Genomic DNA, 26,343 nt, shown 5'->3' with positions numbered 1-26,343 from the left:
CTACAAGTGTTACTGCCAGACAATAACGTTAAGTTGATTGAATGTTTCACTTCAAATTGACGGCAACTTTTTCTGTCAAATTACATTCAGATGACGGCCGTAGATTCGCATTAACTTGCACGAAAGTATTTTCCGGCTAAGGCTTGCCAAAAACTTGTCGTTAAGTTGGCCGTCGATGCTTCACTGCAGAACTTGCTAAACAATTGTATTTAAATTGTGGCTATCAGGGAAGCTACTACTGCAGTCAAATTTTGCTACTCAATGTCCCGTATACGGAAAATAGTGGCTTTAATTTGACGTCAAATGTACGCTCAATTTGACGGTTGGTTGAACTCAACTAGCTATCAGGGGCATTGTCCGTATGTTAAGATGTCCATATTTCTAAACGTCACATTCTAAGCATCACTTACAGCTTAAACGGTGCTTGGGAAGGGGAACTTTTCGTCCGCGATCTGGCTGCACTGTTTACCACATGTATCGCTGACTTGGCTGTCGTGTTTGTCAAATGTCCCATTTTCAGATCGGTAAGTTTTTCAAATGTCACGCTTGCAATATTGTCGACTTGTCTAGATGCGGTGTATGTTTCAGTTGTCACTTTTACATGAGTGTCATAGTTTACGTATGGTGTGTAGGACAAATGTCACGCTGGACACATAACGCAAATATCAGATGTACCCTGATAGCCAAGTTGGCAAGAAACTGACGAGAAACTTGCAGCCGCAACTGGACACTAAGTTGACCACCAACAGTTGGTACCTCCAATAGCTGATAGACATTTTCTGAGAAAGTTGGTGGCAAAAGTTGGAAATTCAATAAGTTGACGAACACTTTCTGAGAAAGTTGGCGGTAACTTGTAGCCAAAAGTTGCAAAATCTAAAGTTGTTGACAACTTGTCGTCAAGTTGGTCGGAAACTAATGAATGACGAACTTTTTCACGATCAACTCGTGCTATCAGGGTAGCGCTGTTGAAATTGTCACGATGTATAGATATCGTTTTTGTCAGAGTAGTACGTTGTCCAGCATGTCCGTTGGGGTTATCTAATAGCACCCGTGCTCGTACTCTGAGAGCCACTTTAGCTGCAAATTAACAGAAATTTATTGCCGCAATTTCATTTCATGTCAAGTTGACTGCAAATAGTTCAATTAGTTCTCTGATAACTACCATAACCACAAGTGAACTTCAAACTACGGTCGTATTTTGATGCCAACTCAAAAGCAAATGTTAGAGAGCAAACAGTTGCGATTAAGTTGAAAGTAGATTGGCTGTAACATAAATTCAATTTGACTTCAAATGTAACAGTCAGATAATGGCGTTAAGTTTATTGAAAGTTTCACTTCAAATTGACAGCAAGTTTTTCTGTAAAATTTGTTAAGTTAGCCAAAAATGTTTAAGTGCAGAACTTGCTGAGCAAAGTGTAGCTATCAGGGTTGATGCAAACTTTCCCAAATCTCTCTGTCAACTTAAAAACAATGTGGCCTAATAGCCACTTTAGCTTGAAATTGAAAGTAATTTGACATTGAAATCGCCTGAACTTCGCTGTCAGAATTTGCTGACAATTCGACTGCAAAAGTTGGAAAGAAAAGTTTCCGGTTATTTTTCCACAATTTAGAAGTAATTTTTTACTAGAAACAAAAAGTCGGTAATGCTCATTCTTACCATTTCAGAAGGTAAGTAAATTTATATATATAAATGTCTATAATTTGACGGTAAAAAAATACTTTACAATTATTCAAGTCAAATTAACAATAAATTGATATAAAAATTTGCCTAAAAATTGATGACAACTTTTTTCTAGTCAACTTTTGAAATGAATTTGCATTCTAATTCGGGTAGTAAATTTACGCCAAATTGTATATCAAGTTGTATACAAATTGTCTTCAAAACGGAAAGGTTTGAAGTTGACGGACATTTGATGAAAAATTCAAGGAAACTTCTGTCAAGTAAACTTTTGCTGTAGCAACCTACGCTATTGGGGTATGCTCTTTGGCTACTTTCCCGCAACTTTCCGGCAGCACTTTCTATTAACTTATCTTCCGAAAACTGGCGCGCGTAGTAGTCAAACCTCGAAATGTCTCATGGTTGACAACAGCTTGTCATCAAACTGAAGGAAACTCCCTGGTAGCAAGACTTTATATAATATACCCTAATTGCACAGTTTGCTTTAGCAAAAATTTTCTTTACAAAAGTTTCCTTGAATGTTCTGTCAAATGTCCGTGAACTTCGGACTTTTCCGATTTTGACGACGATTTATATACAATTTTCTATACAATTTGACGTAAAATTACTACCCGAATTAAAATGCCAATTCACTTCAGAAGTTGGCTAAAAAAAAATTTGTAGACAATTTTCGGGCAAATTTTGGGTAACGTATTTTTAACTTCCCGCTCAGAAAATCGATGATTTTCAAAAATTTTGGGAAGTTATTGTTTTCACCCCGATTTTCGAAAATCGAGTTTTCGGCAGATGTCGACATTTTGAGATTCTAGGAAGCTATCCTGACTATTTTCAGAATGATGCCCAAGTGTGTGTGTGTGTGTGTGTGTGTGTGTGACTGGTCTATAGCTTTTTAACTAATCAATCGATTTAGATGGTTCTTGCGGTAATCGAAAGAGCTTGTTGGCCATCAACTTTCCTAAAAATTTCAGATCATTTGATCAAGTAGACTCGAAAATACTTGCGAATTACAAAAAAATTTTTTTTTTTTTTTTGAATTTTCAGAAATGAATCGAACGATTGACTTTGAAATCTAATCAGCTCTAGAACTTTATAAAACGCATCGATTGTCACCTTAGCTATCTCAATCGGTTAGTTTGTTCGAGAGATATTGCGGGAGAAAGAAATGGTAAAAAACGTTTTTTTTTCGAAACCAATGGCTTACAAAAGTATTTTCGAGCTCAAGGAGCACTTTCAAGCAAGGCAACTTTCCGTTAACTTATGATTGCCAACTCTTGCAACCAACTTTTGCCACCAACTTTGACCTCCATGAACTTGGCACCAAAAATTGATTTTTTTTAATTTTGATATAAACAAATCGTTTGTTTGTCATTTGTTCTTAAATGTTTGTTAAATAACTTCATTTGTTCTAATATTATTTATTTTTAAAAAATTAAAAATTGACATTTTCTCATGTTGCCGCTTTATGTCTCAAATCCGATTGTTTTTTTTTTCATTCAATAGCTTATTTTTTTTTATTCTTTGTTAGATCAATACAATTGTTTGTTCTATTGTTTTTATATTTTTATTTAATTTTATTCTGAATTTATTTATTATACCTATATTTTTAATTATCAGGCGCATGCGCTAGTTCATCTCACACGGTGGCGGATGTCCATTACATATGGTTTGTTCGGATTCTCCGCTCGGCGCGCTGGAGCGCTTGCAATATACCCGGGAAAATTTAAATTCATAATTAAATTTAATTAGTAGAAAAAAAAGTGAATTACCAATTAAAAAAATCTGAGCGTCGGTTGACCCTGCGGGCCAGCCCCAAAACTTCTCGCTGTTTTCGACCTCAAAGAGCGATTTTTTTGTTGATAATATAATTTAAACTAAAAACCAAGTTCGATGACATTATATGATCAAAAGAAACCATAAAAAAGATGAGTTGGTATGATATCAGGCACATTTTAGTACGTTATATTATGATTTATCCGGAAAAAATAACAGAAAATGTTATTTTTTTAATTTTTCAACGCCGATATCGTTTGAACTAATCAATCGATTTTGATAGTTGACGTGAAAATCGGCGCGATTTATTGAATTCTAGAGCTGGTTAAAATTTGAAATCGATCGCTTCAGTCGTTTCGAAAATATTTAGAAAAAACCGTTTTTTACCATTTCTTTCTCCCGCGATAACTCTCGAACGAATTATCCGATTTTGATGTTTGAGGTGGCAATCGACGCGTTTTATTGAGTACTAGACCTGATCAGATTTTGAAGTCGATCGTATGAGTCGTTTTTGAGAAATCAATAAAAAACTAAAAAAAAATTTTTTTTTTTTTCGTAATTCGCAAATATTTCCGAGTTTATTCGATCAAATAATCTGAAATTTTCAGAAAAGTTGATGGCCAACAACCTCTTTCGATTGCCACCTCAACCATCCAAATCGATTCATTAGTTCAAAAGTTACAAAGAGTTCACACACACACACACACACACACACACACACACACACACACACACACACACACACACACACACATACGCACACTCGGACATCATTCTGAAAATAGTCAGAATAGCATCCTAGGACCTCAAAACGTCGACATCTGATGAAAACTCGATTTTTGAAAATCGGGGTGAAAACAATAACTTCCCGAAATTTTTGAAAATCGTCGATTTTCTTAGCGGGAAGTTAAAAAAAAATGTATTAATTATCAGTGTATTGATTAAAGTGAAATTTAAGTGAAACAAATCTTAGTATTTCAAATCGATTATTAATTAATAGAAATTAATGTAAATTTCGTGTGCGAAAAAAGCGTCAAAGTACTCTGGATGGTGAGTCCAAACACACCAATATAAATAAAACAATAAAAAATATATAATTAATGAATCATTTGAAATATATATATACATATGTATATTAAATATATTTATACATATGTATATACGGGCCGTAGTCCCGTGTCTGCAACCTGTCTCGTAAATTATCTTGCAGTCACGCTACGAGACAGATTCGAGACACGCTACGTGATAGATTGGAGACAGATTGCAGTCACGTTACGAGATAGCTTGCAGTCCATGGAGGTCCTGTAGTTACAGCCTCAACTACACGCCAAATTAGCCGCAAAAGTTGGTACTTCCAAAGTTAATAGACTGTTATGTCCTGGGAGGTTACTAGGATCGGAGCTGACGCCACCTCCTGGACAGTGGGCAGTTCGTTGTCACGCGGGACCAAATTTTGAATTTGAAAACAGTGGATAAATTTATTGTTTACTAAGATGATGATGATTATGATTGTCATTTAATGAAATAATTAAACTATGATTAAGGATAGATGTAATTGATAAAATAACTTTTATCTGAAGACTGAATTTTATTATAAAGTATGGATAAAACTTGATCAGTAATAACAGTTGTATTCGTAAAGAGTTCTCGGAGAGAAGTAAAGTTACATCAGACGGCAGAGAGATCTCGGACCTCCACTCTCCAACTTCTCCCCACTACTCTCATGTTCACACTCATGCTTATATGTATAAATACTTATATATCTATGTTCTTTACTAAATATTATACTTATACATTTATACTTTCTACTAATACGAATTAGAGATATAAACTTATACATTTACGTTCTTTACTTTATCCATTCTATATCTTCTTATTACTTATATTATTTATATTCTATTTTCCCGTACTTGGATACAATCATTCGGTTAAATATTCTAGACTATCAGAGGTGTGTTCTATAATTATTCTATATTTAGTTATTCGTTACAATTGACATTATCATTTATCGTGAAACATCATTATAATTATTCTAATGCTATATTTCTATATTTTCTTTAATTTATTTATTATACGCGTCACTCTTTATTTAATATTAACAGTAATAGTTAAATTCTGGTGAGACATGGTTTTCATTAGTAAGTAACATTTATTAATTATATATTTTCTTTTCTTACTTGTTGATAGAATATGTATTTGTTTATAACCATATTGACGGTTAACTTTAGAACAAGGACCTATTCATGATTTTTATGCGTATGTTTTGTTTAGGTTTTAAGTATCGGATGACAGGAAACGTTCCAAGACCACTCAACCTGTATTTATATTTCTCTGAATACAAAATAAAGGTTTATCTATCTATTTATTTAAACTTTCTTATAATAAAAATATATAATTTAATGAGTATGTGCCACGACGATTTATCATTTAAATTATTGACTCAATATTGTTAAGACGCAATAAGTGTTGTAAGAAATTAATATATAATTTCAAATGGAATTTAAATGCGCGCTTCTTATATATCTCAAGTTTACTAATTAATTAACAGGTGAAGGCACCTGAGGCTGTTGAGGACATAACAAGACACTTTCTGAGAAAGTTGGTGGCAAACGTTGGTAATCATAAGTTGACGGAAAGTTACCTTCAATTTTCTCAGACACCTGCTTTCGAATTGCGGCTCTTTCCTGACGTCATCTCTCTCAGAAAGTTGGCGGTAACTTGGAGCCAAAAGTTGCAAAAGCTAGAGTTGTCGACAACTTGTCGTCAAGTTGGTCGCAAACTAATGAATACCAACCTTTCTGACGAGCAACTCATGCTATCAGGGTTAAAGTTAACTTGTGGATAGGTTGGCTATCAGGGTAACATGTTAAGCTCGTAAAAAACTGTGTCAGTAATATCGAGCGATTCTATACTGGTACAATCAACGTCATGTTTTCGTACCGTACCTGCCCTAGTAGCACAGTTTGCTTTAGTAAAAGTTTACTTACAAAAGCTTCGTTAAATTTTTCGTCAAATTTCCGTCAACTTCGGATTTGTCAATTTATTGTTAATTTGACTTGAAAAATTTGCAAGTATTTTTCTACCGTCCAAGTGTAGACAATTTAATGTATAAATTTGCTTACCTTCTGAAACGGTAAGAATGAACATTACTGACTTTTTTTTTTCGTAAAGAGTTACCTTTAAATTGAAGAAAAATTAACCGCAAATTTTTATTTTCAACTTTTACTGTCAAATTATTGGCAAAGTCGGGCAGGAAATTTCAGGTAATTTCCACATCAAATTACCGTGAATTTCAAGCTAAAGTGGCTATTAGGGACTTCACACTCCGTGTGAAAAATTCTTTCGGCAACCGCTGGGATTCGAACCTACGCCTGGCCAGTGATCAAGCTCAAGAGGGTAGGTTTATGCCTTAGACCCTCAGCCATGATCACCGGTTATATGACTCACTTTTAACCGTCACAAACTACTGCCATCTTACAGAAAAAAATCGAATTTAATACTAAAAAAAATATTTTAGCGGGTAACCGCTGGAGCATTTAAATACTAATTTCCCTTTCTTGTTATTTGTTATTGTACATACACGACATGTAATAAATTGTTTATTTTATTGAAATGAAATATTTAAATTCGTTAATATAATTATTATAATAGATTATAATAAAAATAAGTTATTAAAATATATTTAAACAGATAATTTTACACTGAAAAAAAGGATATCTTGGCACAAGTAATTTTTTCTTGTTGCAAGAATATTTTTGCAATGTCGAATGAAAACGAAAATTTTCTTAAATTTAGTCATCTTGGCATGAGATTTTTTTTTATTCAGCCTATATAATATGTATCTTGAATTAAGAAATATTTTTTTAAAGTAAGAAAATTAAATATTTTGCCCCAAAATATAATCAATTGTTCGAAGAGTAAAATATTCTTTCTTTAAGAATAATTAATTTTGAATCGAGATGATCTGTGATTCTAGTCAAGAATTAAAAGCACTCAACTCAATGGTAAGAAATATCTTGGTTCAAGTATTTTGTCGTCTTGCGTAGGCTTGCAATGCTTCCGGATTTTACCCGGACAGTCCGTTTTTTTTCTTTTTATTCAGAGTAAAAAACTGTCCAGACTTTTTAAACCTATTGGCGAGTTTACAAAAGTAAGTTTGTTCCTCAAATTAAGCTACTGCAAATTACTACAAGAATTAATTATAAATTATCAACGGATGGCGGTAGTGATCAATTTTTCGACCCGTCTTTTGACGCCGACTTATTTTTATTATTATCATTCTCTATTGTAACCAATAAAGGAGTCAAAAAAGTTTTGTGTCTTGACGAATATACCCGGGAAAAAATCATCAGACTTGAAAATGCCTGTTCATGCATGATCAGGCCTGAAATTAGACCTGATCATGTCTGTTCATGTATGATCAAGCCTGAAATTAGACATGATCAGGCCTGATCATACCTGTTCGTGTCTGAAGCGTTAAATACACTCAGGTCTGATCATGCCTGTTCATGTTTGTTCATGTCTGTTCAAGTCTGAAGCGTTAAACACGCTCCGGCCTGATCATACCTGTTCATACCTGGTCATGCCTGTTCATGTCTGAAGTGTTAAATAAGCTCAGGCCTGATCATATCTGTCCATGCCTGGTCATGTATGTTCATGTTTGTTCATGTCTGAAGCGTTAAATACGCTCAGGCCTGATCATGCCTGTTCATACCTGTCCATGTCTGAAGCGTTAAATAAGCTCAGGCCTGATCATATCTGTCCATGCCTGGTCATGTATGTTCATGTCTGCTCAAAGATATAAAATTTTGTTGACCAAGAATCTATCACATATAAGATTTTTATGACTTCAAGTTCGTACGAAACTTACGTTCCAACTGCATTTCTTAGGTCAGTGGGTAGCAAGTTAAACTTTGGAGCGCAAGGTCCACGGTTCAAATCCTGCACACGCCCGAATTTTTTATTATTTTTTTATTTTCATAGCAATAATTATACATAATATAATATAGTTATACATAATTTTATATAATTATATAGGGCCATTTTTTATATATAATTTTTTTTCCGGATGGACATGAACAGACATGAACATACCTTATCAGACCTGAGCATGCCTGATCAGGCCTGGCCAGGCATGGTCATTTTTCATGTCTGATCGGGCCTGAAGACTCATGCCTGTTCATGTCTGATTAGGTCTGATCATTTTTCCGGGTAACTAATTTTGTTTTAATAATAAATATCGGCCTGTATGATCCAAAATATTCCAGTAGTAAAACTAAAACACAAACAATTGCAGTTAATGTCATTGGCTCTTATCTTTTTGACGAAATTAAAGAAGATTTAAAGAAAGTAAATTATATAACAGTTATTATTGATGCATCGAACAGACCAGATGTAAAACTAGTTCCAGTTACAGTCAGCTGAACAACTATTACTTAAATTAAAACGAGAATTTAAAATTTCTCAAAATTCAAATGATCCAACTTTAATTGATTTTAAATTTGTCGAGGAACTATTTTATACGAATATTCCAAATTTTTATGACTGAGCTATTAATTATTGAAAGGAATAGGAAGCTAATTTTAAAGAAATTGAAGATTTCCAAAGGGTAGATTTAAAACACGAAATCTATTGGAATAATTTAGAAAAATGTTATACTAAATTGCATCGTTTGCAGAAGAAAATAATTGTGATCGGGATGCACTGTTTGATGACAGAATGATATTAAATAAAATAATGTCATGAAAAACCTAAAAGTACTGAAGAATGGACTGCATTAGAAACAGAAAAAAAGTGGCTGAAATAGCTCAAAAGACTAATGTATCAATAAGCAATATCTTAAACATTGGTGAATTTGTTCTTTGCATTCCTGGGCGCTTTGCTAGCGTCGAGAGTATATGTTTATATCCGTGAAAAAATTTTCTGATATGGCCTGATATGGGCAGTTCATATCAGACCTGATATGGAAATTGGCCATATCAGACTATATATACAGATAAGATTTGATATGTTCTGATATGGACATATCAGACTAAATATAGTGAGATTAACATTGTTATCTCGGGAACTAAATTTATAGATAATTTTATAACATTGTATATACCCTGATTAAAAATACTCATTGAGAGGGATTGAAAATTTTTTCAATCCCAACAGAGGTTTTGAAAAGTATTGAATGGGATTGAAATTTCGATCATTTGAATACTTTGTAATTCTCAAAATGGAATTCAAAAGTATTGAAAAGAATTCAATCTCTCATCATTTCAATACCTTTTAATTCCAAAGTGGAATTCGAAAGTATTGAAGGGGATTAAATTTTTTATCGTTTGAATACCTTTTAATTCTAGAGTGGAATTCAAATATATTCATCAGGATTCATTCTTGTATATTTTGAATACTCTTTAATTCTCACCCTGATTGAAAATGCTCACTGAAAAGGATTGAAAAAGATGAGAATTTAATACTTCAGAATACTTTCTATACCACCAGATTTTCATCTGAGCATAAAATTAATACTTTTCAATTCTATTGAATCCAAAAATATGAGAATTTCTGAACTTCCGAGGAATTGAAAAAGATTCAAAAGAATTCATATTTTTAATCTTTCTGAATACTTTTCAATACCAAAATAATATCCCATTTCGGGTCATGTGTGCGATTGAAAAGAATTCAAACGAATTGAAATTTTTGAATCTTTTTGAATCCTTCTCAATACCAAAAAAGTTCAATATTTCGGATCGAGTGTTCGGATCGGAAGAATTATTCGATAAGGTAATTCGCTATTAAGACGCGTTTTTATTTGTTTCTCTATTCGCACTCAACTGGATAAACGGTACTATCTCTGTTGCACTTGTACATTAAATAGGAACTTTGTCCAAGCTTTTCTCGTAAACAAATGGAAGTTATCAAAAAATTCAAGTGCACTTCGCTAGTTCGTAGAGTAAAGCATCGGGTCTGTGTCTTTATTTTGCGTTTAGAGCTTTTATTTCAGAGAAAAGCTGGGACAAAATTATCTGAAAACCGTTCTTAAGCTAATTTATGAAGATTTCTATTCGATATCAAGAAATTGAAATTTCACATTTCTTACACAAAAAAAAATTCTTATAATCATAATTGAAATAAAATTTATGATGGGCATTATAACAATTATATTGTTCTAATTACTTAGATTTTTATTCGTGCAAGGTAATTATAATTTTCTTTATAAGGAAAAAACTGTAAAACATTGAAAGCGGAATTGATTTGAATGTTTTTGAATTCTCTGCTGGTTTCTGAATTTAATATTATTTCGTTGAAAGAACTTTAGAAAGATTCAAAAATTTCAATTCATTTGAATTCTTCTCAATCCTACACTCGATTCGAAATATCGAACTATTTTGGTATTGAGAAGGATTCAGAAAGATTCAAAAATTTCAATTCATTTGAATTCTTCTCAATCCTACACTCGATCCGAAATATCGAACTATTTTGGTATTGAGAAGGATTGAAAAAGATTCAAAAATTTCAATTCATTTGAATTCTTTTCAATCCTACACGTGCCCCGAAATGTGATATATTATTTTGGTATTGAGAAGTATTCAGAAAGATTAAAAATATCAATTCTTTTGAATCTTTTTCAATTCCTCGCAAGTTTAGAAATTCTCATATTATTTTTGGATTGAAAAGGATTAATTTTATGTCCAAATGAAAATATTGGGGTATAAAAAGTGTTCAAAAGTATTCAATTCTCATCTTTTTCAATCCTTTTCAATGAGTATTTTTAATCAGGGACATCAAGCCGCGGTAATATCCACACTTACCCGATTTAAATTCATTACAAAAATTTGAAATTCTCTGATATTTCGAAATTGGTCTCGTTAGCTTATTGGAAAAATTTTTCAACAAAGTTTGTATACTTTATAATATTTATAAATGAGGTAAATTAAAATATTTAACAGACTTCATAAGATTTTATGAATCATCATAAAATCGGTTTTCCGAACAATGTTACGTTATTTGGTCATTTCTAAATTATTTTACCAAACGGATGTGTACGGAAAATTTAAAAAAACTGGTATATGTGCCCGTATCAGGGCATATCAAGCTAAATCAAACCTGATCAAAATTTTTTTTCACAAGCATATTAAAATATATTTACCCTTATCAGGTTATATCAGGTCATATCAAGACATAAAAAAAATTATATACAAGCATATCAAATCAGATCAAGACATATCAAATCTGATATCGTCATATCAAGTTGATATGGCTTGATATGGCCAATTTTCATATCAGACTATATCAGAATATATCAAAAATTATATATGGGCATATCAGATCATATCAGGTCAGATATGGACATGTCAAATTTTTTAATATGGCCATATCAGGTCATATCAGGCTTGGTCAGAAAATTTTTTTACGGGGGGAATCGAGGTGTCATCGCGGACCTCATCAAAGGTTGTACGAGAATTAAGTCTGAGAAAGTTCTTGTTGAGTTTTCGAGCTCATGTGTTGTTGAGCTTTTGAGCTCGTGTGGTGTTGAGCTTTTGAGCTCGTGTGATTTGATCGACCAATTGAAATTGCTTTCCTCTACAAAGGAACCGAATCTTCGGGGTTCGTTTTGTTCGCGCTCAAAGGAGGCATCAAAGGGATTATTTGGGGCGAGTTATGGGGCCCATAATCGTCATCGTGGTAAGTCAATAAAACTTTTTTTGCATAAAATAAAGGAAGGTCAACAGCTGACGCACTTGGGGTCTATCGACACCCTAACGACATCACCCTGGTCAATTTAAAAATATTCTGTATAATAAATAGATAAGCCAGAATGTAACACTACCATAGTTTTGATGATGTCTTGGTTAAATTTCCATTGAGGGCAATTTTTTGATAGCGCTTCGTGTTTGCCTCCACAATTGTAACAATGGGCAAATAACTTATTGCATGATTTTTTCGTATGGTCGATACTACCACATTTTTGGCACTTCTGGTACTTACTTAGGCAGTTTTTCTTTTGATAACCATAGCTTGAACAATTATAGCAAATCATCGGTCTAGGGATGTATTCCGTCACTTGTTTAACAATCCCATAAATACTGGCTTTGTCAGGTAGCTTTTTGCTTAGAAAGAATAGCTTGACTACACTCGTGTTCTAAAGAAAAGCTTCTCCGTTGGCACCAACTCTTCTTTTTCTTTTGAGTCTTTGCATCTTCGCGATCTCAACGTCTTCGTTACCTGGAAATTGAATGACGTTTAATTTCCTCCTCAGCAAATGAGGGTTCAACCTCTTTGATAAACCCGATAGTATAGTACGTTTTACTTGGTCTCCAAGCTACCCAGTCATTACAGACCTTCTCCTTGAAGTCGTCCATAAACATATTCGCTGACTCGTGGCCTTTAAATGTCAGCTCATATTAATCCTTACCTTGTGATTTTAGCTCTAAGAGAAACTGTGAATAATCTCTTATTTTCTTTCCGAACATCATTGGGCTGTACTTGCCGAGATTTTTTTCTTTGCATTCGTCCGTGACGAATAGGACAAACGGCCCAGAATCTTATACTCTGAATTTATTAAGGCTGCCAATCTGTTGTTTCCTTGGTATCTGCTGGTCCTTATTATTCTCCGGAAACTTTTTCGCTGACGGAGACAACTTAGAAGATGATAAGATGTCCGATTTCCTCTTACGAGTATCCTTATCATACTCCATTAGGTTTTCGCCAATGACCCGATTAGGGTTCCATTGGCGAAATCCATTTTGACAACGGTCAACTCTAGGACTACCTCGACGATTTGATAAATTACTAATGAGGGGGATTCGGTGAGAAAGGAAAGGATAGATGGAAATGCGTAGAATGCACTGCAAGGCCTGAGCCCGCCACAAGTTCGAATTCTTGTGATGTTTTTGATTCTCCTTTTTCTCTTTCAGCCCTTTTATTAAATGTTTGGATGAGTTCACTCAATAACTTTCGACGTTTCTTGACATAAATAATAATTTTTAACGTTGTTATTTATGTAAGTAAAACTTTTTCAAATATTTTACATTTATGGGTTACGAAAAAACGTGCACGTGATTTAAACCATGGTTTATCGTACGAACGTAAATTCCCTTCCAACACTCTGTATATAGATATATATATATTTTTACTGCTATTATTTTTTTCATTTTTTCTCTCCATCAACTACTGGCAGCAGCACCAGCGTGGCAGTAGGATTGAAAAAAAAGAGCGACATCTAAGACAAAAATTGGGGATATTTAAAAAATAATCAATAAAAAAATATGAAATTGAAAACAAGGAATAGAAAAATAAATAAATAATTTAAAAGTTTAATCATAATTCTTATTAAAAAAAATTAATTTATATTATGAAATAATAAATAAAAAAAATTTATGATTAAAAATAAAATAAGCGATTGAAGTGGGCACTTTTGGATTTTCCAACATTTATTTTTAAGAAGAGAGCCCAAGTATCACTTGCTTGAGCTAGATTCTGGTGCCAGTGTCTTGAGCAAAACCCCTCGTCACTAGTCTTTTTCTACGTATGGGTCTCGCGCAAGATCATGTAGCAAGAAATCGTCATGAAGACTCCCTATCCAAAAATTCCCATAGAATCCAATCAAATGCGACAAAAACCGAATTGAATAAAATATTAAAATAAAATTAAATAATAAATTCATCAAAATTCTTGTGTAAGGCTAGCATAAAATTTGCAGTTTAAATCTGTCTCAAATATCCGGAACAAGACCCATAGGAGAATGCCTTGCTTGAAAAATCCGATAGATTCTAATAGCTATAAGGGAAAGGCCCTATACTTAACTATAACACTTCTCATAGAACTCATTAATTACCCTCGCAGATTTGAATCACGGTGGAAACACAGTGAAAGTGTAAACACCGTGGATCTACCGTGGTTACACGGTGGGTTTGTTGCATTTTACCACCGTGTATACACAGTGTATCCACTGTGATTACACTGTGTATCCACCGTGATTCCACGGTGGGTTTGTGCCATTTCACCACCGTGGTTCCACGGTGTATCCATCACGTAATCACAAAGGTAAAATGGAACAACCCTGATTAAACAAAACGATTTGTGACGATTAAAAATTAAATCATCATTAATCGTCTTTAATCGTCATAATCGTCATGGAGTTTCAGATTTAATCGTCCTAAATCGTCAAAAGACGATTTATTATTTTACGATTTAAAACGATTCATGACGATTTGAAATTTTTAATCGTCATGAATCATCTTTAATCGTAAAATAATATTATAATTTCTGGTTCTGATGGAAGATTAAAAACGATTCATGACGATTTGAAATTTTAAATCGTCATGAATCGTCTTTAATCGTAAAATAATATTGTAATTTCTGGTTCCGAATGAAGATTAAAAACGATTCATGACGACTTGAAATTTTTAATCGTCACGAATCGTCTATTAATTATTAAAGAAGATAAAAAACGATTAAATTTTTAATCTTTTTTAATCCTGTCGAATTGTCAATTGACGATTCACGACGATTTAAAACTATCAAAAACTTAATCGTTTTAAATTCTCTCGAATCGTTAGTAGACGATTCACGACGATTTAAAACGATTAAAAATTTAATCGTTTTTAATCATCAATTGACGATTCATGACTATTTGTGACGATTAAAACAGTTTTAATCGTCACAAATCGTTTTGTTTAATCAGGGAAACCCACCGTGTTTCTAAATCACCTGGGTTCTTATACAATCTCTATGGAAATTTATAAGAATCTATTAGATTCTATAAAAAATTCCAAACAGGGTGGTGACGCTAACAACTATCGAACTTGAGAACAGACTTGTGCAAGCCTTGAAAGAAAGCTGCTCTATAGTGAAAGCAAGTTTTACATAGAGTATTTTTATCTTGAAAAGTTAAAAATAATATTTTAAGTTGTGTCTTTGAAGTGTTTCGCAAGAACAGAGATTTTTGAATTAACCGAACACGATTATGATAAATAGTAATGTAGTTACTTATGACTGAATGACAATAAAAAGTCTACTTACGGAAATAAAAAAAAAAAAATCTGAGCATCGGTTGACCCTCCGGGCCAGCCCTGAAACTTCCCGCTATTTTCGAGCTCGAGGAGTTCGAAAATATTGTGAATACATTTTCGAGCTCTTCGAGCTCGAAAACACTCTTAACTGAAATTGTTTTCTATGACTTTTTTAAGCACACACAAGTTAAGTTATATGTTCAAGTTTGGAAAGTCATAATAATCTACAATAATTAATGAACAAGCTATCTTTAAATTTTTATTCACGATTATCTTGAATAAAATAAATATATTCAGGCAGAAATCAATGTAAGTGACCAAAATAAGGATTTAAATATGAGTTTTGACCCAGATCAGAGCGGTAATAGAGAAAATATCCGAGAAAAATTTAAAAAACGCTGTTTTTTCGATTTTTTCGATGCCCTCGCGGACTTAGAATCATTGTGAAATCACAGTGAATTCACTTTCACCGTAATTTGACGGTGTATTTACGGTGATTTCATAGTGAATTCACAGTGATTTTGTGCCATTTTGTCATTGTGATTTAGTAGCGATTTCATCATGATTTCACAGTAAATTAATGCTGATTTCACAATGATTTCACAGTAAAGTAATGGTGATTTCACAGTAAATCAATAGTGTTTTCACCATGATTTCGCAGTGAATTAATGACGATTTCACCATGATTTCGCAGTAAATTAATAGTGATTTCACCATGATTTCACAGTAAATTAATGGTGATTTCACCATGATTCCACAGAAAATTTATGATGATTTGCCTATAGTTTTATGGTGATTTTAGAATAGCAAAAAAAAAGTTGTTCAAACATTCTTCAACTTTTTTATGTACTTTTTTTGAATAAACTGAATATTTGTGTCATGATGACCATTTTTAAATTTTGTTTGTATTCTTTTTTTTTTATTTCAAAGTTCTCTGAACACTTAAAAATTTTCAAGATGTATTTTGAGAAATAAGTTTAATGGAAAAAATTGCAAAAAGCTTCAAAGTTTGATATTATAGAATGACAAAAAAAATAAAAAATGGTAGTCATTGAAAATTTTTGTTTTTTTTTTATTTGAAAAAAAAAAATGATGGTAGGTTTTAATAATTTTTTTGTATTTTTTTTCCACAGTGAATTTCCAGTAAACTTACAGTGAATTCACAGTGATTTTACTGTAAGTTTATTGGAAATTCACTGTGGATTCACTATATATTCACTGTAAACTTACTGTATATTCACTGTGAATTTACTGTAAGCTTACTGGAAATTCACTGTGAATTGGCTGTGGTACCACACTAAAATCACTGCAATACCACTGTGAGGTAACTATGAATCGACTGTGATAACACAATAAGATCACTGTGAAACCACTATTGAATCACTGTGAGATAACCATAAAACTACAGTGATCGAATGGCACAAAATCACGGTGATTTCACTGTAATTTCATCATGGTCTCACAATGTTTTTACTATAATCTCACTGTGATTTTACAGTGATTCCAGGTCCGCGAGGGTGATATAATATTATTTAAACAAGAACAAGTCGCATTACATTACGTGATGATCGAAAGAAACTATGAAGATGAAAAGCTAGTATGATTTTTGGACCATTTGATAGAGTATATTCTGAGTTAGCCGGGAAAAACGAGATAAATTGTTATTTTTATAATTTTTCGACGCCGATATCTTCTGTACTAATCAATCGATTTTGACGTTCAATGCGGCAATCGACGCGTTTTACTCAGTTTTAAAGCTGACTAAATTTAGAAATTGATCGAATAAGTCACTCCAAAGATAATCGAAAAAAAATATTTTTCACCATTTCTTTCTCCACCGATATCTCTCGAACAAATTAACGTGTAATCGACGCGTTCTATTAAATTCTAGAGCTGATTAGATTTTGAAGTCGATCGTTGAAGTCATTTCTGAGAAATAAAAAAAAATACTAAAAAAAAAATTTTTTTGTTCGTAATTCGCCAATATTTTCGAGTGTACTTGATCAAATGATCTGAAATTTTCAGGAAAGGTTATGGTCAACAAGCTCTTTCGATTGCTGCAAGAACCATTGAAATCGGTTCATCAGTTAAAAAAATATAGACAGTTCATATCCACACACACACGCACCCACACGGACATCATTCTGAAAAATCAGAATAGCTTCCTAGGACCGCAAAACGTCGACATCTCATGAAAAATCTATTTTCGAAAATCGAGGTGAAAACAATAACTTACCGAATTTTTTTGAAAATCATCGATTATCTTAGCAGGGAGTTTATATATATATATATATATATATATATATATATATATATATATATATATATAAGAAGTCGCCAAAATTGAAATTAATTTTGTCATAAAATGACTTTTCTATTATTATTGTTATGATCAATTTTTTTTATACAAATCATACAAAATTTTAGACATGAAATTTGTTCAATTTCCAATAGCATACTATATTTTAATTACAAATATTTTATCCTTATTCAATCTCCTACAGCCAAGTTTCTTTTATCTATTGATAATATTGATATTAATACACTTCTTGTGACTAACATACTTTGTAGATGGTAGAGGTACTGTTTTTGGTCGCCCTGAATATAAAAAGGGATTTAATCCATGATAAGTGTATATCTATATTTAAGTCGATTCAAATTGTTTTAAACTTTTTTTTCAAATTGTTTTGAATTATTTCAAATAATATTTCTTAATTATGGCACTTTAGGGCCAGTTTTGAATACTTGAAAAATTTAAATAAAATCGTTTTTAAAAGACGCAATGACATAATTAATTTTTCACTACAGATGGTAATTGTACCCCAATTCACGCGAAACAAATAATATAAAAATGAATTTAACGATAATATATTCGTTGTAATACTAATATGAGCATTATATTATACGAAAAATTCTGTTTTCGAAAAAGATTATCAATTAATACTAGAGTAATAATTATAATTTGGGCAAAGTTTAGTATACAATACGTGAAAATTTATTTTTTTATTCAGCCGCCACAGAATTTAAACCAGATTTGAAGCTTTGAAAATACTTTAGTTTATAGTGAAAATGTTAAAATATTTTTTTAACGATAATTTTCTTGGTTCAAAGTTAACTGAATTAGGACGTAATGGATTGCGATAGATTCTAAGTAACTTCATAAAAAAATTTAATTTTAATTTTTGATTTTGGAAAAATATTTATGTATAAATAAATAATAATAAATGATGGACATAGACATACGAGGCCAGTGATTACTCAATTATATATATGAAAAAAATTTTGTAAGTTAAATACAAGAAATTATAAAATAAGATTAATTATGTGTTAAGAAGTATTTTTTAAGTTTTTAATTTGTACAATCAACCTAATTTAAAAAATTGATAATTTTATACAATATACCGTTGTTATATATATTCTAAATGCGATAAAGTACTGATATTATTTAATACTTATTAATATATTCTAAAAATTTATCCAAGATTTCTTTTTACATTTTTGTCAAAGTTAATATTAATTAGCTTATAATTTTGAATACGAGAGAAATAACAATAACACAATAACTAATTTATCAGATCTGTATAGTAGGTATAAACGATTAATACAATATTTAATTACTGAAATCAAAGTCATTTTGCCTGAGAAAAATAATATTGTCAATTTTTGAGCCATATTGAGATATAAAATTTTATTTATATAAATTCCAAACGTAATCTAAATTTTCAACAACTTCAAGCTAAAATTTCATTAACATTGTGAATTATAATCATGTACATAAGTACATAAATTCACTCGTGAGTGTGTCCGCCCTAGCGGATCCGAATTACGGTAAAATACCTATTTTACTGCAAATTTGCGGTAATTAACGGTAGAATATGACAAATGACGGCAATTTACCGAAATCCGTGTCATTGTTACCGTAACAAAGTGATATACTTCACTTTACGTAATTTTGCAGTAACTCTGCACGTTTACGGTGAAATACCGCGATGTTACCGCAGCTTTGCGGCAAAATACCACAGTATTGCCGCAAATTTACGGCGAAATAACCGCAACTTTACCGTAATGCTTTCGAATACCGTAAATTACGGTAATTATCGTAATTCGGATCCACCAGGGTGGGTACTGGAAATTATTATTTAAAATTATGTAAACTTCAACAGTGTTAATTGTGAATTATTGCAATAATAAACTAAGGGATGTTATGGTTTAAATTTCACTAACGGTATATTTTTAGATTGTAAACATTTATCACACACCCACTCTGCATAAACTTCTTGAGTCAATAACTGGAAAGCAGCCTCCGATAATCCTGAGCATCCTCTATAATATTTATTCATAATTAGTTGAATATCATAAGAAATGTTTATAAAAAAAATTTTGTCATTAAATTTTCTCACCTGTGAAACCAAAAATTGCAACCTGACTCACACAATATGCCTTGATCATTATCATGAACTTCTTTATGACAAATCCCACAAGGATAAATTGGTGGAGCATTCGGATTTTGTGAATTAAAAACCATTGGTTGGTCTGGAGGATAAATCTGAAATTGAAATAATTTGTCTCAAGAGAAAGTAAACAATAATAGTTCATTTCCTCTGGTGATAAAATTGTTTAAGGTAAAGTAAAGAGTTTCCAGTCAATCTAAAAATACGAATTTTTTTCATTTTTAACCACTCATATTTTGGAATTTTATTTGTTGTGACTAATTTTCGAAGAATCTCGTGAAAAATGAATCATACATGGACATATATACCCATATATGACCATGTATAACCATATATGGCAATGTACGTAAATTTGCCAGGTATGACCATACATAGCTTGATACGCCATATATGACTTGATATGACTATATATAGAAATTTTAACCAAGTTAAAAAAAAAATTTTTTTTTTTAATTATTTTTGCGACGCAGAGATTATCACATATGCGAATAATTAAACTCCTAATCGAAATGGAAATTTTTTATTCAGAGAAAAAACGCTAGACTTACTAATGACCGCACCAACTTCAGTAAGATTCGAACCCGGGACCTTCCGTACGAGAGACCGACGCTTTGACGACTATTAGGCTATACAACCGACAGTTACAACGAAGTTTAGTTCTGCTACGTAGGATTGAAAGAATATAATCACTTTCGAAAAAGCAAAATATAATCATCAATATGCTTGGAGTGATATCAAAAAAATTTCCTATTTCTTTTACACTACAACATCCTGTTTATAAGTAATTATAATAGTCAGCTCAAATTTTTTATATAAAAAATCTGTGTGTCTATATATGGCCATATATGCCCATGTATGAAATATATACGGCCATGCATGGGCATATATGTTTCATTTTCACGGGTAAATACATGGTTAAAATTATATTCAATATAGTTTAACAGATTTCCATTTTAAGAAATGTATATCATACACGGAAAAAACAATATAGTAATGGCAACTCTCTGGGATAGTGATGGATTATTTCTGAAAAAGAAAAATCTCAGACAGTACTGTATGCTATTTAGACTGTATCTACTACTGTCCGGAAAAGTACTTAACACTACAACTATGTATAGCCATACATGCCCATACGTGGACTATGTACAGCCGTATACGGCCATATATATTTAATTAATCACGAGCATACATGGCCATATGTAGCCATACGTTTCTATGTATGCCCATACATGGATCACATACGGCCATATACGTTCAATTAATCACGGGCATACATAGACCATATACGGCTACATATGGCCAAATATGTTTAATAAATAACGGACATGCATGGCCATATGTTTTCATACATAGCCTTGTACGGCCATATATGCCCATACATGGACTATATACTGCCATATATGTTTAATTAATCATGGGAATACATAGTCATACAAAATCATGTATGGTCATACATGGCCTTGTATGATTCATATATGGCCATGCATGACTGTATTATAAAAGTTTGTATGCCCATGTATGGCCATATATGCTCCATGTATGGTCATATATGCTCCATGTATGCTTTATATATGAACGATATACGGCCATGCATGGCCATGTATGATTTATTTTTCATCATATGGTTCAGTCGACAAATATGTGGAATAAAATTTTACAAAGGAATGAAATCATTCTTTATGAAATCAAAAAATGTTATAACTGAAAAGTAACTGATAAAACTTAATCATCTTCGTTAAAAAATGGTATTCTGTTTATTCTTAGTTTAATGATTGAAAACAATATCTTCGCTCTCAGTAAAAAACCGTCTAACGCCGCATTTGATAAAAATGACTTCTTTGCATTTCCTGTTTTAAAAAATTTGACAAAACGCCTTTTAGTTTTAAATTTAAATTAGTGAATATTTTTCTTTTTATTAATTTAACCCGTTAATGAAATCACGCAGGATTTAATTTGATAAGCTTCAGAATAATTTTTGACAATTATTTTATTTACAAAGTGAATAAAATCTTTATATCACGTGAACGAAGAACTTAACTTAAGTCACTTAACTAAGAGGACCTTTTTTTGTAGAGAATCAAATTTCCTAAAAAAACTTGATTTGCATTTTTACTGTAAATTTCGTTATTTAGTCAATTTCAACTAAAAACCCAAACCATTATTAAAAAATAATTTTTTGAACCAATACAGAAGAAACAATTAGAATCTCAGTAAAATTATTCCGGATACTTTTGAAGAGTATGAAATTGCCTACAAAATGCCGCAAATGGTGACCCGATAACTTGAAATGCAGCTGAGCTATAGAGAATTAAAAAAAAATTCCTTTCTTATGTATGTTAAATGGGAAAACTTCAAAATCAAATGTAAACACTTCGATATTTTTTGGTCGTTTGCTATCGCACATGTAACCAAAAAATATTTTTTGATCCGTTGATGATTTCACTATTAAAACGATTAGGTATCTTTTTTACCAGCTGTATCTTATCTAATATTTTTAGCTGCCGGTTATAGGCGCTAAATGTCGTACATTTCGAGTGTCTGTCACAAAAAATAAAATTAAGGGCTGAAACTTACAGGGATTTTTTTTTCCAATGTCTACAACAATATTTTGAAGTGGGAGTGAAAAAAAAAATAGTCGTCCTAAACAGACCACTTTAATCTGCATATTGATATATAAATATATATATATATATATATATATATATATATATATATATATATATATATATATATATATATATATATATATATACCCTCGCGGTTTTGAATCAGCCTGGAAACACGGTGGAATCATGGTGGATCCAGGGTGGTTACAGGGTGGGTTTGTGCCATTTTATCACCGTGTATACACGGTGTTTCCACGATGGTTACACGGTGTACTCACCGTGATTCCACGGTGTATCCACGGTGATTAAGTGGTGTACGTGGAATCATGGTGGGTACACCGTGTAACCACCGTGGAATCATGGTGATAACATGATAAAAAAACCCACCATGTAACCGCCGTGGATCCACCGTGATTCCACCGTGTTTCCAGGCTGATTCAAAACCGCGAGGGTATATATATATATATAAATATATATATATATATATATATATATATTAGTTGAAAAAAGGAGTTTTTATTAGTTTTTTATTTCTCCAGTATAATTTACAAAGATGGAGTTAAGCTTTTTTCTACTGAGAAAGACAATATATATTTAATGATATTTTAAAAGTTATCAAAAACATGTAATCTGAGTACACATTAGTTACTTTTTATTTAAAAGATATGTTTAATTAAATAAATTAATTTATCAGCAATTCTAAAAATTAAATTTTCTTAAAAAGAAAAATATTTAGTTCCATAAATGTTTTCGAAAGAGTTAAATAGTTATTTTTTTTTAAACGTATTTTTAAGTTTTTAAACGCCAATTTATTATTTTTGAATAATAGCGACAATTATCAATTATTTTAATTATTACCTTTCCTGCTGAAACTGGCATCGGTTTGGATCCCATACCAGGAGGCCCTTGGAATCCATGTGGTGGAATATTCATAGGATGACCCATAGGCGGTCCACTACCCATATTATTTGACATAGAACCCATAGGGCCGGATATATGTGTCATTTGATTAGAATGAGAAACATTCATATTTGACATATTATTCATTTGAGGGCCAGTTATATTCATATTGTTTAATGTAGTTGGCCCTGACATATTTATATTGTTAGGCATCATAGAGCTCATAGTGGTCATGGGCCCATTAATAGGTCTTCCTAAATTATTGAGATTACTTCCCATATGGTTCGAATGTGGTTGCGAACCATTATGGCTTAATGGACTGTTTACATTATTTATTGGGGGCCCATTAAGTGGACTATTAGGCGGCATATGACTGGTCATATTATTTATATTTATTGGTCCATTCGGTAAATGATTGTGGTTATTGCCTCCAATACTGTTCATTGGTGATCCTAAAGGCCCACCCATAGGACTTCCCATATTGTGACCCATATTATTCATTGGACTTCCCATTGGACCACTATTTATACTGTTCATGGGGCTTCCCATTGGTGGCCCACTCATTTGAGAATTATTCATGTGACTCATATTCATATGATTATTCATTGTGTTTATCGGTCCCGACGGTATATTGGATCCCATATTGTTCATTGGACTCATACCTCCCATTGGTGGATGATTCATTGGTGACATTCCTCCCATATGATTTATATGATTATTCATAGGTGAATTGCCCATTGGACTCATGTTTCCCATATTATGAGGAATCATTGGATTTATACCACTCATCGACGTAAGTGGGCTCATACCTCTCATAGAAGGACCAGTCATATGATGAGGATGGTGTGGATGCCCACCGTGTATGTGCGGTGGTCCACCATGGATCATTGCACTTTGTGCACTTTGAGGTGGCGCATCGTCGAAAGGATTACTTGCCACTATTGTGTCACCATAACCAGATAAAGGTGGAGGTAATAAATCCTGAAATATCAAATTATATTTTTATTAGTTCAATTATAATACTTTCAGATTGATAAATATCGAACGATAGATTACCTGTGCAGATGGAGCAGGTTGAGGAGCTGGTGGGGCTACATTAGCATTAGTTCTTCGTTTCTTTTTAGGATTGGCACCAGTCGGTGGTGGTGGTGGAGGATGAGGATGAGCATTGGATTCAGGATGTGGACCATTAGGTCCCATACCTACTCCCATTCCCATACCACTGAGTGGCATCCTAGCAAAAGGTGGCATGCCTGCAATATTATGGCTCATCTCCTTTATTCTATTCTTTTATTTTATCATGCCTGGAGATTATTATGGATTAGTTACATAATTTTTTGACTCTGGTGTGCTGCAATTGAAAAATAAGTGATAAATATTAAAACAAGTATTGAATTTTAACAAATAATAAATAAAAAAAAAATGTATACATATGTATCATCATTCTCAATAGAAAACCTCCTGACTCCATTTTGGTAAATAATACAGGAGAGCTAGAAAACGGTACAGAAATAATTTTTTCAACTTAAAAGACAAAAAAAAAGAAAAATTTTTAACATTTCATACTCAACTGTTATAGTAGATTTTTTTGCATTTCCTATTAGTAATTGTCGCAATACTTTCAAAAATTAAGCCAAAAAATTTTTTTTCCATGAACATTAGTAAAAAAAAATTATATTCTGAACAGGAATATTTGCATATTGTGCATATTAAATTTTTTTTTTTTTGTTTGAGCCAGGCGGTATTTATGCGACGATTTTTATAACTTCAAAATTCGGAAAAATAATTAATGTAAGCCAAACATTAAAAAAACTTGGATTATGACGATTACCAAAAGAAAATGTAAAGAAGTCATTTTATATCAAATGTGGAGTTAGGCGGTTTTCTACTGAGAACGACGATTTATATATATATATATAAATGTACATATAAATACATACTTATACATATACGTAGACATCTAGATATAATGTATAAGATTTAAAATTGACAAAGTGTAAAACTTTTGCGGAAAAATCAAGTATATTTTGTATCACAATGAAATGGCGACTGCAAGTAACTTGTAAGCAAATAACCTTGTATCTTATTCTAAAAAAAAACGTGAAGCGAGCTTCACTATGCCAATTTTTTAAACCAACCTAACCTACAGGTTTTCAATATTAAGTCGCGTAAGTTTTCACGACGTTTTCGGTTACCGTTAGTAGTATATTTTAAAATAGAAGAATGATTGTAACAGAATACATACCAAAACATTATCGAAACAAAAACAAAAATATAATCATTATGAGCCTTTTTATTTATTTATTAATATCAACACAAATGGATTGTGTTTTGATATTTTCATTGACCAACTTCTACAAATTTAACAGTACGATCTTATTCTTTATTTCTTATATTACACATCTTTGTCATTTATTCAAAATACCCCATTTTTTAAAATTATTTGTTTATACAAGAACACAAAATTCTAAAAAATATAAATGTACACTTTAAATTGCAGAAACCATTTTCGATACACGACCTCTCACTAATGAAGCTAGTGAATAGAATTTACATGTGTACGTGTTGTGTTGAAATGGCGTGTTCAGAATACTTGTGAACATTTTCTAACAAAATTGGTAGATGGCGGTAATTTACACTTTTGAGAAAAATGTATCCGTTCATTGTGTAAGGGTCTTTTTAGAGATATAGGCTATGTTCCGATATACACTGTGACCACTGTAAGGTGAGACCTCCGACATGCATTAAGAGCACTGAACAGTGCTCGCAGTACAATATCGGAACATGGCTATAATATGTACTATCGCCGACATTAATCTCCATCTTTTTTTGAAAACACTGTGAAATGAACTTCTTACTTTTTAAACATCTGTTTAGACTCAAGTCATAACTAAATAATCGGAAAAAAAATCAGTTCATATGAAAAACAATACAAA

General features: G+C 32.1%; 1 protein-coding gene across 4 annotated transcripts; it reads right to left on the bottom strand.

Annotated features, from left to right (window-relative positions):
* Positions 1-17,799: 17,799 nt before the first annotated feature.
* Positions 17,800-26,095, bottom strand: LOC103575320 (protein pygopus). 4 transcript variants are annotated; one of them, XM_008555051.3, is made up of 6 exons: positions 25,653-26,095; positions 25,348-25,495; positions 24,464-24,758; positions 23,366-24,388; positions 19,851-19,996; positions 17,800-19,773 (listed from the first exon to the last, which is right to left on the bottom strand). In XM_008555051.3, exons 3-6 carry the CDS (start codon positions 24,677-24,679, stop codon positions 19,653-19,655), a joined length of 1,506 nt encoding a protein of 501 aa, XP_008553273.1. In that variant the 5' UTR covers positions 24,680-24,758; positions 25,348-25,495; positions 25,653-26,095; the 3' UTR covers positions 17,800-19,652. The 4 variants fall into 4 exon arrangements, with proteins under 4 accessions (XP_008553273.1, XP_008553271.1, XP_008553272.1 ...); XM_008555049.3 differs by lacking the exon at positions 25,348-25,495 and having other exon boundaries at positions 25,653-26,094; XM_008555050.2 differs by lacking the exon at positions 25,653-26,095 and having other exon boundaries at positions 25,348-25,504.
* Positions 26,096-26,343: the final 248 nt, after the last annotated feature.

This window comes from Microplitis demolitor, chromosome 7 (genome assembly GCF_026212275.2).
Source record: "Microplitis demolitor isolate Queensland-Clemson2020A chromosome 7, iyMicDemo2.1a, whole genome shotgun sequence".
NCBI classification, from domain to species: domain Eukaryota; kingdom Metazoa; phylum Arthropoda; class Insecta; order Hymenoptera; family Braconidae; genus Microplitis; species Microplitis demolitor.
The sequence above is the reverse complement of the archived record's forward strand: the minus strand, read 5'-3'. Positions and strand labels throughout refer to the sequence as shown.

Excerpts from the sequence above, each read along its gene's own strand:
- LOC103575320 (XM_008555051.3), bottom strand. The coding sequence starts at position 24,679 with ATGAGCCATAATATTGCAGGCATGCCACCTTTTGCTAGGATGCCACTC. Across the intron at positions 24,389-24,463 it reads AACCTGCTCCATCTGCACAG|GATTTATTACCTCCACCTTT; the intron begins GTAATCTATCGT and ends TTGATATTTCAG. Across the intron at positions 19,774-19,850 it reads TGCAATTTTTGGTTTCACAG|AGGATGCTCAGGATTATCGG; the intron begins GTGAGAAAATTT and ends TAAATATTATAG.